This window comes from Sander lucioperca, chromosome 10 (assembly GCF_008315115.2).
Source record: "Sander lucioperca isolate FBNREF2018 chromosome 10, SLUC_FBN_1.2, whole genome shotgun sequence".
In the NCBI taxonomy this organism is placed as follows: Eukaryota; Metazoa; Chordata; class Actinopteri; order Perciformes; family Percidae; genus Sander; species Sander lucioperca.
Genome location: NC_050182.1, coordinates 25889266 through 25905048, shown reverse-complemented (window position 1 = coordinate 25905048; position 15783 = coordinate 25889266). Strand labels below are relative to the sequence as shown.

The 15783-nt window shown below is 39.5% G+C and overlaps 2 protein-coding genes across 3 annotated transcripts; both read left to right on the top strand.

Annotated features, from left to right (window-relative positions):
• The first annotated feature begins 808 nt into the window (after positions 1-808).
• Positions 809-2475, top strand: LOC116049561 (ictacalcin-like). The gene is made up of 3 exons (XM_031299332.2): positions 809-942; positions 1829-1968; positions 2079-2475. The coding sequence occupies exons 2-3, from the start codon at positions 1834-1836 to the stop codon at positions 2199-2201; spliced, it is 258 nt and encodes an 85-aa protein (XP_031155192.1). The 5' UTR covers positions 809-942; positions 1829-1833; the 3' UTR covers positions 2202-2475.
• A 567-nt stretch (positions 2476-3042) lies between these two features.
• On the top strand, positions 3043-15476 carry snx27b (sorting nexin 27b). 2 transcript variants are annotated; one of them, XM_031299333.2, is made up of 13 exons: positions 3043-3546; positions 7453-7684; positions 7828-8020; positions 8227-8291; positions 8385-8489; positions 8582-8660; positions 9734-9897; positions 10003-10092; positions 11056-11205; positions 11293-11421; positions 12166-12225; positions 12321-12369; positions 12499-15476. In XM_031299333.2, the coding sequence occupies exons 1-13, from the start codon at positions 3215-3217 to the stop codon at positions 12564-12566; spliced, it is 1716 nt and encodes a 571-aa protein (XP_031155193.1). In that variant the 5' UTR covers positions 3043-3214; the 3' UTR covers positions 12567-15476. The 2 variants fall into 2 exon arrangements, with proteins under 2 accessions (XP_031155193.1, XP_031155194.1); XM_031299334.2 differs by having other exon boundaries at positions 12321-12383.
• The last annotated feature ends 307 nt before the right edge of the window (positions 15477-15783 follow it).

Genomic DNA, 15783 nt, shown 5'->3' with positions numbered 1-15783 from the left:
ACTTCATACATATAATAAAAGTATACCAAATTTACAAGGGTCCCATTTAGTGTTTAATTATTGGCACATAAATGTGTTAGTGAGGATCTTGCATGGAGGTCGTCATATATTTGAAAAGTAATTCAATAAGTGACATTTGACTGGAAAATAGATAATCAAAACAAACAACGCATACATCAATTGAAATAGATCTAAATGGGCGCCTGGGTAGCTCATGCACCTGGTAGAGCAGGCGCCTATATATAGAGGTTTACTCCACGACGCAGCGGCCGCAGGTTTGACTCCGCCCTGCGGCCCTTTGCTGCATGTCATTCCCCCTCTCTCTCCTCTTTCATGTCAACTGCTGTCCTATATATAAAAAAAGAAAAGAACGAAAAAAGAAGTAAAAAAACTAAAATGAAAGACTACATTTACAACTTAATAGTACAGATTTAAACAAGAAAATAAAGGGGGATTCCTTTTTCAATTGGTATTTTCATTTTAAAGTTGGTGTTACTTCTACTAACTCGAGGAGCCTTGTTGTGAATTAAATGCTACTCTATCCGGGCATTACCTGTCCTTACAGGTTATGAATAGAAGATTTGATGTTGCCTTATCCTGCGGACTGAAGGAGATTATATTGACCACCATTACTTACTACACGACATGCAATCATCTATTTGCATCCTAATATTCAAATATGCCTTGTACCTTTCCCGAACTAGTATTATTGGTATGAAAGGAGGCTTTTTTCAGAGGGAAAGCAAGAAAGAGTACACCCCAGCGCTGTTGCTTGTTTTTCTGGAGAGAAGAAAAAAAGAAAAAAGAAAAAAAGATATTAAGAGGGGCGAGGCTTGGAAAGAGGGTGTGTCAACTTCTATTTAAATACATTTGTGTCCGTGCTCTCTTCTCAAATCCCTCTCTTCCACACTCTTTACCTACACAAGTTCTCATACAAATTTGGTAAGTGGAAATATGTTTAAAAGAATCTTTTTTTGAAATACAGCATTAATGATTTAGCATTTACTTTATCTAAATAGATACCTGATATGATGTGGCATGAGATGCATGAGTAAGCTTCTGGGTGTGGTCGGTGTAAAAAACATGTAAATCTATGGAAAGATTATAACAATTATGTAATTTGACTATTATAATAGCGACAATCGTTAAATAGTGGGAATTCAGTAAATTCAAGTTACCAAGAATTCTGGGAAAAACAATGAAAAGTTGTTTTAAAAGATCTACAGACATGCAGTAGGGTGGGAAAACTGAGAGGAATATATAGATAGAAAATTAGTGAGTGAGGACAATGTATGGCAGTATCGAGCCGAAGCGGTTGAGAAGAAACTGCCAGTTAAGTGAGTTGGCATGACGACTACATGCTGGAAGTCAGCATAGCGTTTTTGATGCCTTGAATTGTTTTAAAAACGTTCAGAGACTTGCCTGTCACACCAAATTGCCAATTTGCTTTTCTGTTGCACCACCCATACTTGATCATGTATATTGTTTAAAACCAATGGTCACTAGAAATGTAGTATTTTCCCCCTTAGGGAGAAAAAAGATGACAAGGCAACAGCAGAGCAAGACTTAGGAAAAAAGGAAAATCAGAATTATAGCTTGTACTGACTTTTTTCTTTAAAAAAAAAATCTGTTATATTCATGAGACAAATGTGGAAGTGTGTCTTTGGCACCTCTTCCTCTTAATTTGATGTTTTAACACAGTAGAGTCTGACCCATGTGTTTAAATGTGGCATGAAACGTTACCACATATTGCCAGCCATGTAAATTGAATATATTAATAAATAAATAAACATTGAACTACACAGTCAACAATATTTTCTCGTTCCAGCCACCATGTCACAGCTCATGCAGGCAATGGATCTCCTCAGGACTATCTTCGACAAGTACGCTGGAAAAGAAGGAGACAAAGACACTTTGACCAAGAAAGAACTTGCTGAACTGCTCCGCATAGAATTTTCTGGGGTAGGAATAAGTACATAAAAAGATGTAGCACTATAGCAACAGAGAGCTGTGAATGCCTGTTTGACATATTTTTTTTATACGTTTACTTATAACTCCTATTGTTTCTCTTTCTTTAGCCCCAAAGCAAAGCTGAAATGGACAAATTCTTCGGCATGCTGGATAACGACGGCGATGGTGTTGTTTCTTTCGAGGAATATGTCAGTTTTGTAGCAGCCATCACTGTGATAATCACAAAATAAGTATTGGCCACATTGCCTCAGAACTTCGGTGCCTTCTTTAATTTGTCCCAAATTTTAAAAAAAATAAAAAAATTGAGTAATCCAACTTATTACAGTCACATCTATAAAATATACAGTACATGTCATCACATGTTCAGAAAAGGAAAACTTGGTTAAACACAGATAAATCAAAGATGGGTTATTATGTTGGCTTAAGGGACTTGAAATATGCTGACTTTGAATGTGTTTTCACTGATGTTACATAACTGGTGACTAATAAAGAAACAAAAATAAATGTTGTCACGTTTTATGATTTTGTGTCTGTTCCTAAAGGAAATACAAATATTGTGCAAACTCAGGCTATACAAAATTTACATAAAATTATCAATTGATTATCAAAATATGTGATTCATTTTCTGTTGATCAAGACAAGTAGATTAGCTTTAGTAATCTTGCTTCCAGTCCAGTCTTTATCCCTTGGCAATAAGAATGGTCTGCGCATGTCTACTAATGACCTATAATCACAGGTTATGGTTTTATGAGTTGTGAGTGACCATAGTCCAAACTAAGATTCTGTCCTTTCATTTAAAGGACGTTTACAAAACCGAATATGTAAAAATTATCCAACATTTTACAGTAAAAAAAATAATTAGAGAAAAGTTAAATCCCTGATACTTTTATTTGGGTTCATGAGGGATCCACAGATTGGGAACCACTGGCTACAGTCATACTTGTTTATTACGGTACATTGCTATTTTAGCCTGGAAATAACACTAACTGACTCACAACTTGTCTGGATACAATTATGTGGCCTATCCAGTATACTCACCGACACACCCTCAAAAAGGAGTCTGAAGTGACCCACATGGAACGCATCCTGTGGGGGTCTCGCGAATCATCGGACTCTGTCGGCTTTTTCCGATGATCTCGGTCAGTTAGCTAGCCAAGCTGATTAGCCTGCTACTACAAGCTAATGTTTGCAGGATATTTATTGTTAGCCGAATTGGAGTGGATGATACAAAGAGTATAGAAAAATGTCGGACGTCGAGGGACAAGGAATTTGTTCATCGGTCCCTCCGTTGCCTCACCCTTCTTCTCGTAACGGCTCCGGTAGCAGTAACGTTACACCGGGCACCGGCGGCAGCTGCCAGACGGCAACCACCGTTACTTCAGGCCCACGGCTAGTTCGAATAGTGAAGTCCGACTCGGGCTATGGTTTCAATGTTCGGGGACAAGTTAGTGAAGGCGGGCAACTACGGAGCATTAACGGAGAACTGTACGCTCCCCTGCAGCATGTCAGTGCTGTCCTACCGGGAGGTGCCGCCGACAGAGCCGGTATTTCGAAGGGGGACAGGATTCTTGAGGTGTAAGTGGTACTGTCTTAGCTTAACCAAAAGCATATTATGAGTAAAATACAAATGAGTCTTTCATCTCAGAATGATTGTCAATGGAATCGAGGCAAGCAGTACCTGTGAGCATGATTCACTGTCTTTTTACTGGGACCAGTGTCGGCCACCAAGAAGTCTGTGTGTACGTGCACTATCATAGTGCTTTGACTGGGCAGAAAGAATATCTGTTCATCCTAATGAAAGGAGTGTCTGTGTGTCAGAGAGAAAAGATCTAGGGATTATTAGGAATTCCCGTCACGCGGGAGCCTATTCCACTCATCCACACCCCCCTAGTACACATTCATATCATTGGAGCCAGATTAAGTGTGTAACCTACTATTTCTGCATGACACACTGCATCTAGTGAAGGTTAAAACAAGGCAAATCGTTATCATCAGCATAACTGAATTTGGTCAGTTAACCGTCATGGCTTTGATGTTACTAGTGAGCACTCATGTGTGCTGCTGCATGTAGGATAGAGGTGGTTGTCCTCACTGGCACGTTAGTATGCATGGAGATTGCTTGCTGATGTTAGGCTCTGTTGCTATGGCGAGGAACACGCAGCAGCACACAGCTCGGCATCAGTACTGGCGCTTCAGTGTGTCTGTTTGTGTGGAATAAGGTGATGCAGAAAGGGAGGGATGCTTTCAGTTCAATTCTTATTGGCTTAGCTCTCTTAAAATTCAGGATCTCATTGGCTGGCTTTTGCACACTGCTTTCTTAATGGATGGCCTGCAGTAACCTGGCAGTTTGTTGACCCCAATTTTTCTATGTGATTGTGTGCAAGCATGTGGATGTATGCATGTGCATTTTTGTATATTGTTTACAAAAAGGACAGCCTGCTAGCCCATTTATTTCACCCATGTATCAGTTACTTTGGTCAATATAGTCCTCTGATTATTGGCTTTATTCATTGTGATTAATTTCATATTTGTGTTCATGTTCATGCCTACCCTTTGCACTAATGTAAGCTCCCTCAGTGTAGGCTTCAACTAATGACTGCATACTAGCTGCAGTGGTATATAGCCTCTGCTATTCTCTATGCAATCAATACTTCTTTGCACGTTTACAAACAACTCCTGCTTCTGAGCCTTTGATGCAGAATAATCTATCATGCTAGACATTTTTGTCAGCCTCCTGCTAGATGATAAAGGCTATGTATAATCTTAAACACGCGGAACACTTCTCTCTTTAAGCTGTGCAGTGTATGTTATTGTGGCAGATTTAGCTTTGAGTTTTAGAGTGTGTATGGATGCGTCTTTGCTTGTGCGTAAGTGTAAGTGTTCATGCATAGAGTACAAAATAGAAAACTACACTTCGGCAGAAAAATAAATAAACTATTACCTTTATGGCTTATTATTAGGGCTGATTATTTTTCATTGTTGAGTAATCTGTTGATTATTTCCTCGGTTAATCGAATAGTTGTTTAGTCTATAAAATGGTGAAAAATGGTAAAAAATGTCAATCTGTGTTTTCCAAAAACCAAGACGACATCTGCAAATGGCTTGTTTTGTCCATGACTCAAATATATTTAGTTAACTGTCATAGAAGAGTGAAGAAACTAGAAAATATTCACATTTAAGAAGCTGAAATAAGATAATTTTTACCTTTTTTTTTCTTTCTTTTTTCTCATAAAAATGACTCAAACTGATTAGGCCTAATCAATTATCAAAATAGTTGACGATTAATTTAATAGTTGACAACTAATCGATTAATCTTTGCAGCTCAAATCACCTTGAATCATAACGACAGAAGAACTGAAAATATGACACACTGGGAAATGTCTCTTAAAACTATGTATGATGCTTAAAAGTGCTGATGGTGCAAGTGCAAAGGCCACTACATCAGGTGCTTATTGTATAGTCATAAAGCTGCTAGAATGAAAGCGCTGCCAAAATGTCTGTATTTTGTGTTGTAGGAGACATTTGTTCTTTCTATTACTACACCTGCAAGATGGTTTTATTTGTCTCCCCTATCAGTCTTTGTTTATTTCTACCTACAGTACCTACATAATGATCTTTCAGATTTGCTATATGCGCCTTAGCTCAGAAGGCCTTCCTTGACTCGCTTGCATGTTCATGTGTCTAACATTGAGTTAGGTATTAGAGAGCTTTAGCTGTGTGTCACCCTGTCAACATAAGCAATGGCATGACACGATGTTTGACATAACAGATCAGCTGTCAGTCACAAGGTCTATGTTGCATATAAACATTGTGCAAATGAATGGCAGTATTGGATTTACAGCAATTCTGCATCAATGTGATGAAGTGCCTTGTTTTGAGTATGTGTATTATCAAGATTACAGTTGGTATTTCCTCAGTTTCCTCATTTCCTACCTTTCCATTCACCTATGCACTGTTGTCCTTATCACAGTGCTAACTTCACCGTTGACCTGGGGAGGCAGTAGTAAGACATGCTACTTCTGATGAATAAGGTTTTTGCCGGCTGATTTCACCAGTGACATGAATGTGATCCCTCACTGGCTTCCTATCTGTTACCACTGCCAATTGTGTTCATTGAACATTGACTGCCTCCGTAGTTCTCATGAGGAAGAGATGGCAACAGTTAGTTGGCCTCTCTGGATATGAGTTAGGCATGTTTAAATGGGAATGCTCGAAAGATCATTTTAAAAGTAGGATTACCATACAAACCTTTTGCATACAGTTACACCCCTGAATGCTATTAAAGAATGTTGGCCATTTCTGGTCATGGTTAGGCAGTCTGAAAATTTTGTCTGAGAAGTATAATAATCAAAGTATAATTTAACAACATATTCTAACTTTAACATCAACCTATTCTGCAAAACTCAAATAGGAAGCCATAGTATTAGAAGATCATAGCCAGCTTTTACTGCCACACAAATAGTGATCAACATATTCCCCAAGATATTGACTGGGTTGCATTCCGGCTATGCAAAATACAAAACAAGTGACATTTGAGGCAGTTCTATCTTCTGTCTGTTTCAGTTTTTGGTAAATGTTTAAGTAGAAGTGAGGCCAACTTATGCTTCCATGCTAATATTTTTAACTATTTAAATAGCAAAAGTCCATTACATAAGCACAACGCCATCTCATTCTGGCATGGTTTATAAATCACCTTTATTTGTTTTTGTTATTAATAGCGTCAGAAACAGCTAGAGGCGATGCTGAGAGCTTTAAGAAGAGATTCTGTGGCTGTTGTGAGTAAAGTTAACTATAGGTCAGGACGCTACAGCGCTGTCATCAGCACTGTGTCATGCCTCTGACACATGCCTGCCAAAGGGCACACACCCAGTGCTGCTCCTGCTCAGCTTGCTAATTACATAAACCAAAGGTTTTATTCCTGATGGGAAAAATGTGAGCCCAGAGTTCTGACAATGCCTCTGTTACTCTGCCACACATAAACAGAAGCTGTTTCACCTGACTCACTTTATAACACTTTAACTTTCTGCCATTTCATAAAAAATGAATGTTCTATTTAGGGCTCTCATATTGCAATGCTTCACTCTTTTCCTTTTGAAATAAGCCTACAATGTATTATTAGTGTCTGAGTACAACAGTTCTATGTAAATGCTACCTTTGTGAATCATAGAAACTATGTCAGAGATGTTTCAATGATTTAAGTCTGTTTATTTTTGAAGCTGTAGTTTTTATTAATATTTGATGTATTTGATTGATTTATGTTGTGAGATATTTCTTCTATGTTTACTCCTGGATATGTACAACTTTTTAGGATAATTTAGTCCAGTACAGAATGTGCCATTGACAAACAATGCAAGTAGAACTCTTAGAAAAATAAATAGACTAAGCAAGATAATATTTATTGTAGTATATAAGAAAATGCCCTGCATGAATAAAACATAAACTTAACAACTATCTACATCTCATCCTCCATGTTTTCAATAGTAATGGTGTAAATGTAGAGGGAGCGACCCACAAGCAGGTGGTGGACCTGATCCGGGCTGGAGAGAGGGAGCTGGTGCTGGCCGTGCTGTCCGTCCCGCCCCAGGAAGCCGACTGCCTGGATCCTGGAGACGACATTTCAGCCCAGTCCTGCTATGACTACTCCGACAAGCAGGCCGTCCCCATCTCTGTGCCAAGTTACAAACACACTGAGCTCAACCAAGAAAAGTTTGTGGTGGGTGCACTTATGGATGAAATCATAGATGGCTAATTGAGAGGATGAGGTTGAATTTGGAGGCATGGAGGATAGGATTTTAACTCCCTGTCATTGGGTTAGGACATTTATTTTCATTATTCTCTGCACTCTCCCTCTTTTAGGTATTTAATGTGTACATGGCAGGCAGGCAGCTGTGCTCCAAGCGTTACCGCGAGTTTGTAATCCTACACCAAAACCTGAAGAGGGAGTTTGCCAACTTTACCTTCCCTAAGCTGCCTGGGAAATGGCCCTTTTCCCTGTCGGAGCAGCAGCTGGATGCACGACGCAGAGGCTTGGAAGAATACCTGGAAAAAGGTCAGGGAGAAAGAAGGAGATGTAGGATTTCTAAAAAAAAAAGTTTTGTAAAGTCAGAATGTAGTAATGATAGTAATCATCTCTGGGATTTGTAAAGTAAGGTAATGGGGAGAAAGCATGTAGAAAGATCTGGGAGAAATACTGTCCACTCCAGAGTACATAACTATACCGTCTATTGTATTGCATATTTTGTCTCTTGTCTGCAGTGTGCTCTGTACGGGTAATTGGAGAAAGTGACATCATGCAGGAGTTCCTTTCTGAATCAGATGAGGTAAGACAAAATAAAAACATACATGATTGCTTCTTTTTGTGGTCCTCTGCCTGTGACTGACTGTGCTGTTTGTCTCTCCTTCTCGCGACCTAGAACTACAATGGCGTGTCAGATGTGGAGTTGAGAATAGCCATGCCCGACAAAACCACGCTCACCGTCAGAGTTCGCAAAAACTCTACTACAGACCAGGTCTACCAGGTAAACACATACACAGTCCTGAATAACCATCATAACCATAACCTCATTTCAGTAATCTCGCAAATGTTTTACTCTCTCTCTTTCTCTTTCAGGCTGTGGTTATGAAACTAGGGATGGATAGTGTAACAGCCAGCTACTTTGCTCTGTTTGAGGTCATCAACCACACCTTTGGTTAGTCAGAACATGTAATTGAGCTTTACATTTTTGTGTGTATCCTCCTTTTCTACACTGAAAATGGTTCCCATCTTTCTTTAAACCACAGATTATTTATGTGTATCCAGTAATTGCCTAATGAGTGTTATGGTTCCTCAACAGCCAAACTTTTTTAAAGTAATCTAAAATAAATACCTGAGCGCCCTTGTGCATGAGTCACTTCAACTGGTCCTCACTTTCTCAGGGCTAGTGTGGTACAAGGGTATGTCAGATACACATCTGTTGGCTGCTTTAAGGTGTAGATCAATTTGCCCTTTGGTTATGCCAACGCTATTGGACTTTAGTCTGCCTGAGAAGCTGAATCCTGTCATCTGTTAGATCACCTCTTGACATTGTGTCTTGCTGTCACTATAAAACCTCTGTTCTCACCTCTTGCTTGTCAGTATCTCAATTATAAATTTAAAAAAGCTTTACTGGCAAAGTGGAATTTACAATACTGAGAGTCTACAGCCATGCTAGCACCTCTGTGCTAACACATCTTAGTTTTGTGTGTAAACATGCTAGCATTTGGTAATAAGCATTAAACATGAACTACAGCTGAGGCTGATGGGAATGTCATTAGTTGAACAGGTAGATGGTCAAAAGCCAAAGTACTGGACGAATACAAAACATATTTAGACCTGATGATGTTGCTAGAGGACAAGTCAAGGTATCATCAAAGTCAGTAGTATTCATCCTCTGGGCACCATGCAACTTGTAATATTTATAATTGATGTAAAAAAAAATGTGATCCTGTTTGGAGACAAGCTTCAGTAGATAATATGGTTGCAATACTCATTATCAGTTAGTCAGTTGATTTTCTTTTCTTGTTCTACTGCAACAAGATGAGAGCATCAAGCAGAACATCTAGTATCTAACATTTGACACTAAATGCTCTGTTATCTTTCCTGAGGGTTTAACATGCAGAAAGATAATAGATTTCAGCTTTAAACAAACATGCAAAAAAAAAACTTTTTGAACACTCTTTTCTTGCCACATAAGAATGGTATATCACTTAACTTCTTTCCCTTTTTTCTCTCTTTCTTCTTTAGTACGTAAGCTTGCCCCCAACGAGTTCCCCCACAAACTGTATGTACAGAACTATACCTCAGCCATCCCAGGAACCTGCCTCACCCTGCGGAAGTGGCTCTTTACTACAGAAGAGGAGATTCTGCTCAATGACAACCAGCTTGCTGTCAACTACTTCTTTCACCAGGTGTGTGTATATGTCTGTCTTTCTTTGTGGTGTGTGTATGAATGTGTTTTTTTTTTATTCTTTGTGTTTTTTAACAGTGTCCCTTATTTGTCCCTTTCTTTGCAGGCTGTGGATGATGTGAAAAAAGGCTTCATTAAAGCAGAGCAAAAGTCCTACCAGCTGCAGAAGCTGGCTGAGCAGAAGAAGATGTCCATGGTCAGTCTCTCACATATGGACAGATACCACTCAGCTACTCTACTACTGTTCCTGAGTAACTTATACAGAAAGAGACAGATAAAGTTAATCATTACAGTAGGGCTGCCACCTCTTAGTCGATTAGTCGACTAATCGGTCGTTTTGGTCTTAGTCGACTAAGATTTCTTTAGTTGATGACGCATTTTTTATGCTTATTCATGCTTAATTACTCATTTCCAAGAAACTTATGAGCACATTTCTGGTAAACACAAGATTTAAAGTGGTGCTTTTGCAGGATTAATTGTGGAGAAACACAGTTTTACAGATGGTTAATTAACTACATTTATATTGTGCTTTTCTAGTCTTAACCACCTCTCAAAGAGCAGAGCTCTGTCGATTACATCAACTAATCGATTAATCGACAAAATCATATAAGTGTTAGTCGACTAAGAATTTCTTTAATCGAGGACAGCCCTACATTACAGTACAGTGTGGCTTATGTCATCACCTAACTCCCCCACCTGTTCAGTCTCCCTTAACTGTGTGTGATATAACCAAGTGGATAGGTACAGCGTGAGAGTGTAGCTTTGACTGGAGAGGAATAGGCAAAGCAAGTGAGTTTTTCCACTGCCTGAAAACATAAATACATTACCCCTTTTTTAGAGAAATTATACCTGCCCCAGAAAATATGCGATAACGATATTACTTGCAATAAATAAACAGATATTAAAGTGTACTCAGTTCTGCATTTCTGCTGCTTTCAGTATTCTAAAAGGATAAATACTCGCACCCTATTTTCAGATCAATTGGGCTGCAGAGAAAATCTAAAATGTCTGACTGTTCTCTGATTTTTGGCAAATAAAGTTTGGATACAGTTAAACATCAGAAGGTGTATCCTGCATCTAAACTTCAGTCCGTTGCAGAACTACATGCTGTTATATAGTAAAAAGCACTATCTTGTCTCCTCTGCCTCTTCTTTCTTAGTATTTGAGTTTGTTAAGGGGTTGTGAGGGCTACAATGAGATCATATTCCCCCACTGTTCCTGCGACTCCCGACGTAAAGGCCACGTCATCACAGCCATCAGCATTCACCACTTCAAGCTGCACGCCTGCACCGAGGAAGGGACGCTCGAGGCAAGGGCAAATGTTTGTTAGTGTGTGTATAAACATATGTTGTATGTATAATGGAGTGAGTGTACTAACGCCTCAGTGTTGTTCCAGAACCAGGTGATTGCATTTGACTGGGGGGAGATGCAGAGGTGGGACACGGATGAAGAGGGCATGGCCTTTTGCTTTGAATATGCACGAGGAGAGAAGAAACCACGCTGGGTCAAGATATTTACACCCTATGTGAGTATCACACACACAGTGACAAGACACAAGACAGTGCAGAAGCCATACAGAGCAACAGGAAGCAGCAAAACATTAGTACAGTAATACAGTACTTCAACAAAATCCACATTCAGTACATGTAGCCATGCTAGCAGGCAATACGAAGCGATAAAACAGCCAAGCAATTCTGATTATAGACATTTTTTCACACATGCAAACATGCAGAGCAGCAATAAGCAATGAGACATAAATAAAATGCAACAATCATAATAGAGATCTTGATAAAATGTTAAAAGATGCAGTACTACCTAAGTTGGAATGGTGATATAAGACAGACACAAACTATGCAGCACAGAGTTGTAAGACACAACTTTAGAAGAGCATACTAAATTGTTAAAGTAGTAGTGATTGTTTTATCCATACAAAAAACAAAATGTTGGGTGGTTACACTATTTCTTGGCTGTGAGCAGTTGCCAGGCAATCAGTGGAGACTTCAGGAAGTTCAAGGTTCCAGCCCAGAAAAATTTCCTTTTTGCGCTTCCGTTTTTGTGCAGATTAAATGTAGATATAACATGTTAATCAGTGAGCTCTGCAGGTGCTGGTATTTTCTTAACAGAAAGCAAATAACATATTTTTTCCAAAATATCAAACTATTCCTCATAAGGAAAATATGTAAACCTTATCAACATCAATCTTATTTGTCTTTTGAAATCTAAGTGTCTGTTTTTCTCTTTGTATTTGCCGTGCATGGCCAATGTTCAGTTTAACTACATGCACGAGTGCTTCGAGAGAGTCTTCTGTGAGCTGAAGTGGAGGAAGGAGGTAAGGACCACGACTTACGAACAGACTAACCTGCTCTATTACAAGCCAATTATTTGCATCCTTCACTTATACCTGCAATGTCTGTGTTTCTACAGGTGGAAGAAGAGGCTACAGACAAGGACAATAAGAACTGCAGTAAAGATGGTATGTGTGGCAAGGTAAGGCTTTGCCTGCCTCTGTCTGGTCTATGATTAAGTAATAGCCTGTGTGAATTACTCGTTTTTCTGTCTCGGAATTTGTGTGTCTTCCTCCTGATTGCTGTGTCTGTTTCAGAATATTTTCCAGCTGCTGAGGCACAGAAGGGATGGAGGCACCTAGGAAGGGAGATTGTTACCTCTTAACTAGACACAGTCGTCACCGACTCAGCTCAGTTCGGCCCTCATCTAGCCCCAGACCCAGCAACACTCAGCTACTAACAACATGGTCATCATTTACACTCCATCAGCTACAACCTGAGAAGCTACCCCCCGATACATGCAAACCAACTTGAATAAATCAAAGCATAACAAGCTACAGACACATAAACCAGAACTCTTGAATCCAGCGCACCATAATCATTCATTAAACAGAGCTCTGTCAAGTCATGGATTATGGCAAGCCTTCTTCTTATTGGCAGGGACTTGAAGTGGAATGTGACTTGTACATGAGGAGGTTTTGAGCCTCGGAAGTAGTCCTACTGGGAAGAGAAAGCTGAAGTCTAAAAGGAAATACTGTTGGACTAACAAAAAGTGGAAGCTGTTAGTGCTCGTAATGGGGAACACAGATAACACTGATCAGTGATACTGAAGGTTGACTACAGGAAGACAATTAGTTTCTCCATTTACGGATCAGAGCAGCAGTGTGTTCTTTGTCTTTTTGGCCCATTGTTAGCGTGCAAGTGTGTTTGTGCACGTTAACTATGCGTGCAAAATTCAAAGGGCCAACCAGAGTGAGGCCCTCAGAATGTAAGTCACAGCTGGATTGCGTCACATACATGAATTTTCATCTGTTTGCCAATCAATTTGCATTATAAACATAACATAAAAAATAAAACTAGTAACATTGTAGCATTGCCTATGAGAGAAAGGAGAGAGAAAGCGGAGATTTTGTAGGATTGTTAGATACTTTTTGTCATTCAGAGACACCGCTGTGATGATTTGACACGAGCAGGAAACAAGGTTAAACTTTAAACTACTGTTGCACTTTATCCAACAGTATTGCCTCCTCCAAATGTGGGAGATGTAACTTAAGAAGAACATATTGGGCATAATACTGGAACTAGCCTGTGCCTAGTTTACATTCATTTTTGAGTATGATTATGTACCGCATCATCAAAGGGCATGTGCCGCGTGCAAAGCCATGCAAACTTATATGTATTTATAGTATTATGTGAACACTCCATGCTAATGTTTTGAGGGCCATTGTAGAGCAGCAGTGATGTGGAGCACAGTATTTTACAATGCATTACCCATAAGAGACAGCAGGGGTCCTTCTCCTTTCTGCTCTCTTGCAGGCCCTGATTACTTTGTTTCTGAGAGTTCCCAGAGGATTTATAATAGGCCTGTAATTCAAAAGGCCTTTCCACTTGGCTGCACTATTTATATCTGTAGCTGGTACTTCGCTGTACTGTTGAACCACTCATGCACTCTAGATTCAGGTTAATTCGGAAGAGGATTTCTTAGGGGAAAAAGGGCAGCTTGCACACTTCATCAACATATGGAGATAACTGTGTGCACAATTACTAAAGGCTCTGTAGCAACTGATCACAGAGCTGCAGTGTAATGTAATTCTGCAATGTCCCTTTAAATGAGCCCAGTTAAAGTTCTCATTCCTAGAATAATGTAATAAGGTAAAACATAATTATCTGATGACGCAATAGTGACTCTAGTCTGACAAATAAACAGGTAATTACATCATTAACTACATGCTGGCATTAAATATGAATCATTGTTCAGTGCAATATTCTGATGTTATTACCTTATTCATTAAATCTAAATAGCTTAACTGCATTATCAACTCATTTAGAAGGACATTTCTGAAGTTCTTACTTTATCCAAAACATAATACATGGTCAGTTGCTTCTAGGTTTTACAGAATGAGCCGTTTTATTAGTGATGGTTGATTATCATCATAATAGTAATAAGAATATTTTCCAAAATCAATATACAGCAGTATATCATAATATGGCTAATTTCTGCAAAAACACATGTAAGATAATGATGCTCAAAGCAAAGACCTGTGTTCCACTGTCATGCATTACATGAGATGAACCAGCCCTTACTCCTATTTAGCTCGTAATGAGAATATCAACAGTATTCTTTATTATCAGGCAAGTAAAGAGTCATATACATCAGTGGCTCTTTGCTAAGAGTGCTTGTTATAATGATGGTGCTCTTCACAGAAGCCATTTTGGGTGATTAATGAGCTTCAACAGACCTTGTCTAGTGAGTGTGTAAAAGGAGGCGTAATTGAATGTGTTGACCCTTGAATTGAGAGAATTGCAATCCTTAAAGCTGAATGCATTTCCAAGATTCTTGTCTGTTTACTGGACCGTGTCTGAAGTGGTCGATTGTCTGACTTTGTCTGATCTCCCCACCTGCGCTCAGCTCTCTCTCTCTCTCTCTCTCTCTCTCGCTCTCTCTTTCTCATCTTGACTAAAGCAGTGGTTCGCAACCTGAGGGTCGGGACCCTCAAGGGGGTCGCAAGATCATTTCTGGGCGTTGCCAGATGGTTGGAGAGAAAAACATGAAATACCATTCTAGACTGGGGAATGGTTTTTACATTACTGTGAGAGTTTGGTACATTTCATGTGTTATATTCAGAGATTCATTTATAAATCAGGAGGTCCTGGAACACAGAAAGGGGTCTGAAGGCGGGTCCACGTGATACAAGCCTTCCATGACATCATGACCAGAAAACAGCTGTTTACACCAATTTGCAGCTCTTGAGGGGGACGGGGGTCATGAACACCAACCTTACTATTCTGGGGGGTCACGACTCGAAAAGGTTGAGAACCACTGGTCTAAAGTTTAGTGTCACTAGTATTATTTATTTCAGTAAGATACTATGTTAAATTCAGCATCTCTGTTAAGTTTTTTCACCTGATATGGTTTGGCTTTCAAAGAGTAACGCTAAGAAGAGGATGGAGATTGACAACCTGCAGATTCTTTGACATGTTGAAATGTAAAAAGACTAAGTGTTTGGTTACGTCGCTTACTGTAATAAATTGTAACATATTCTTTTAAATAAACTGATTTATTGATGCAAAGTTATTTGTGTGTGTGTGTGTGTGTGTGTGTGTGTGTGTGTGTGTGTGTGTGCGCGCGCGTGTGCGTGCCTGCCTGCCTGCCTGCCTGCGTGCGTGTGTGTGTTGGACAGCTCCAGTGGGTGTGAGTTGAGAGTCAAGGACTGCCAAAAACATGAAGTTACCCACAAGCAGAGTGAGATTTATCCTCTGAAGATAATTTTACTCTCTCACTTTGTGTTCCCTTCTTTCCCCATCTCCATCTTTGAATGAGATCTGGGAGACAATTATCTTAACAGGCAATGAAATGTCAGTTCCATCGACCTGCATCGAAT

Excerpts from the sequence above, each read along its gene's own strand:
- snx27b (XM_031299333.2), top strand. The coding sequence starts at position 3,215 with ATGTCGGACGTCGAGGGACAAGGAATTTGTTCATCGGTCCCTCCGTTG. Across the intron at positions 8,490-8,581 it reads CTACAGACCAGGTCTACCAG|GCTGTGGTTATGAAACTAGG; the intron begins GTAAACACATAC and ends TTTCTCTTTCAG. Across the intron at positions 12,370-12,498 it reads TAAGAACTGCAGTAAAGATG|AATATTTTCCAGCTGCTGAG; the intron begins GTATGTGTGGCA and ends TGTCTGTTTCAG.
- LOC116049561 (XM_031299332.2), top strand. The coding sequence starts at position 1,834 with ATGTCACAGCTCATGCAGGCAATGGATCTCCTCAGGACTATCTTCGAC. Across the intron at positions 1,969-2,078 it reads TAGAATTTTCTGGGGTAGGA|CCCCAAAGCAAAGCTGAAAT; the intron begins ATAAGTACATAA and ends CTCTTTCTTTAG.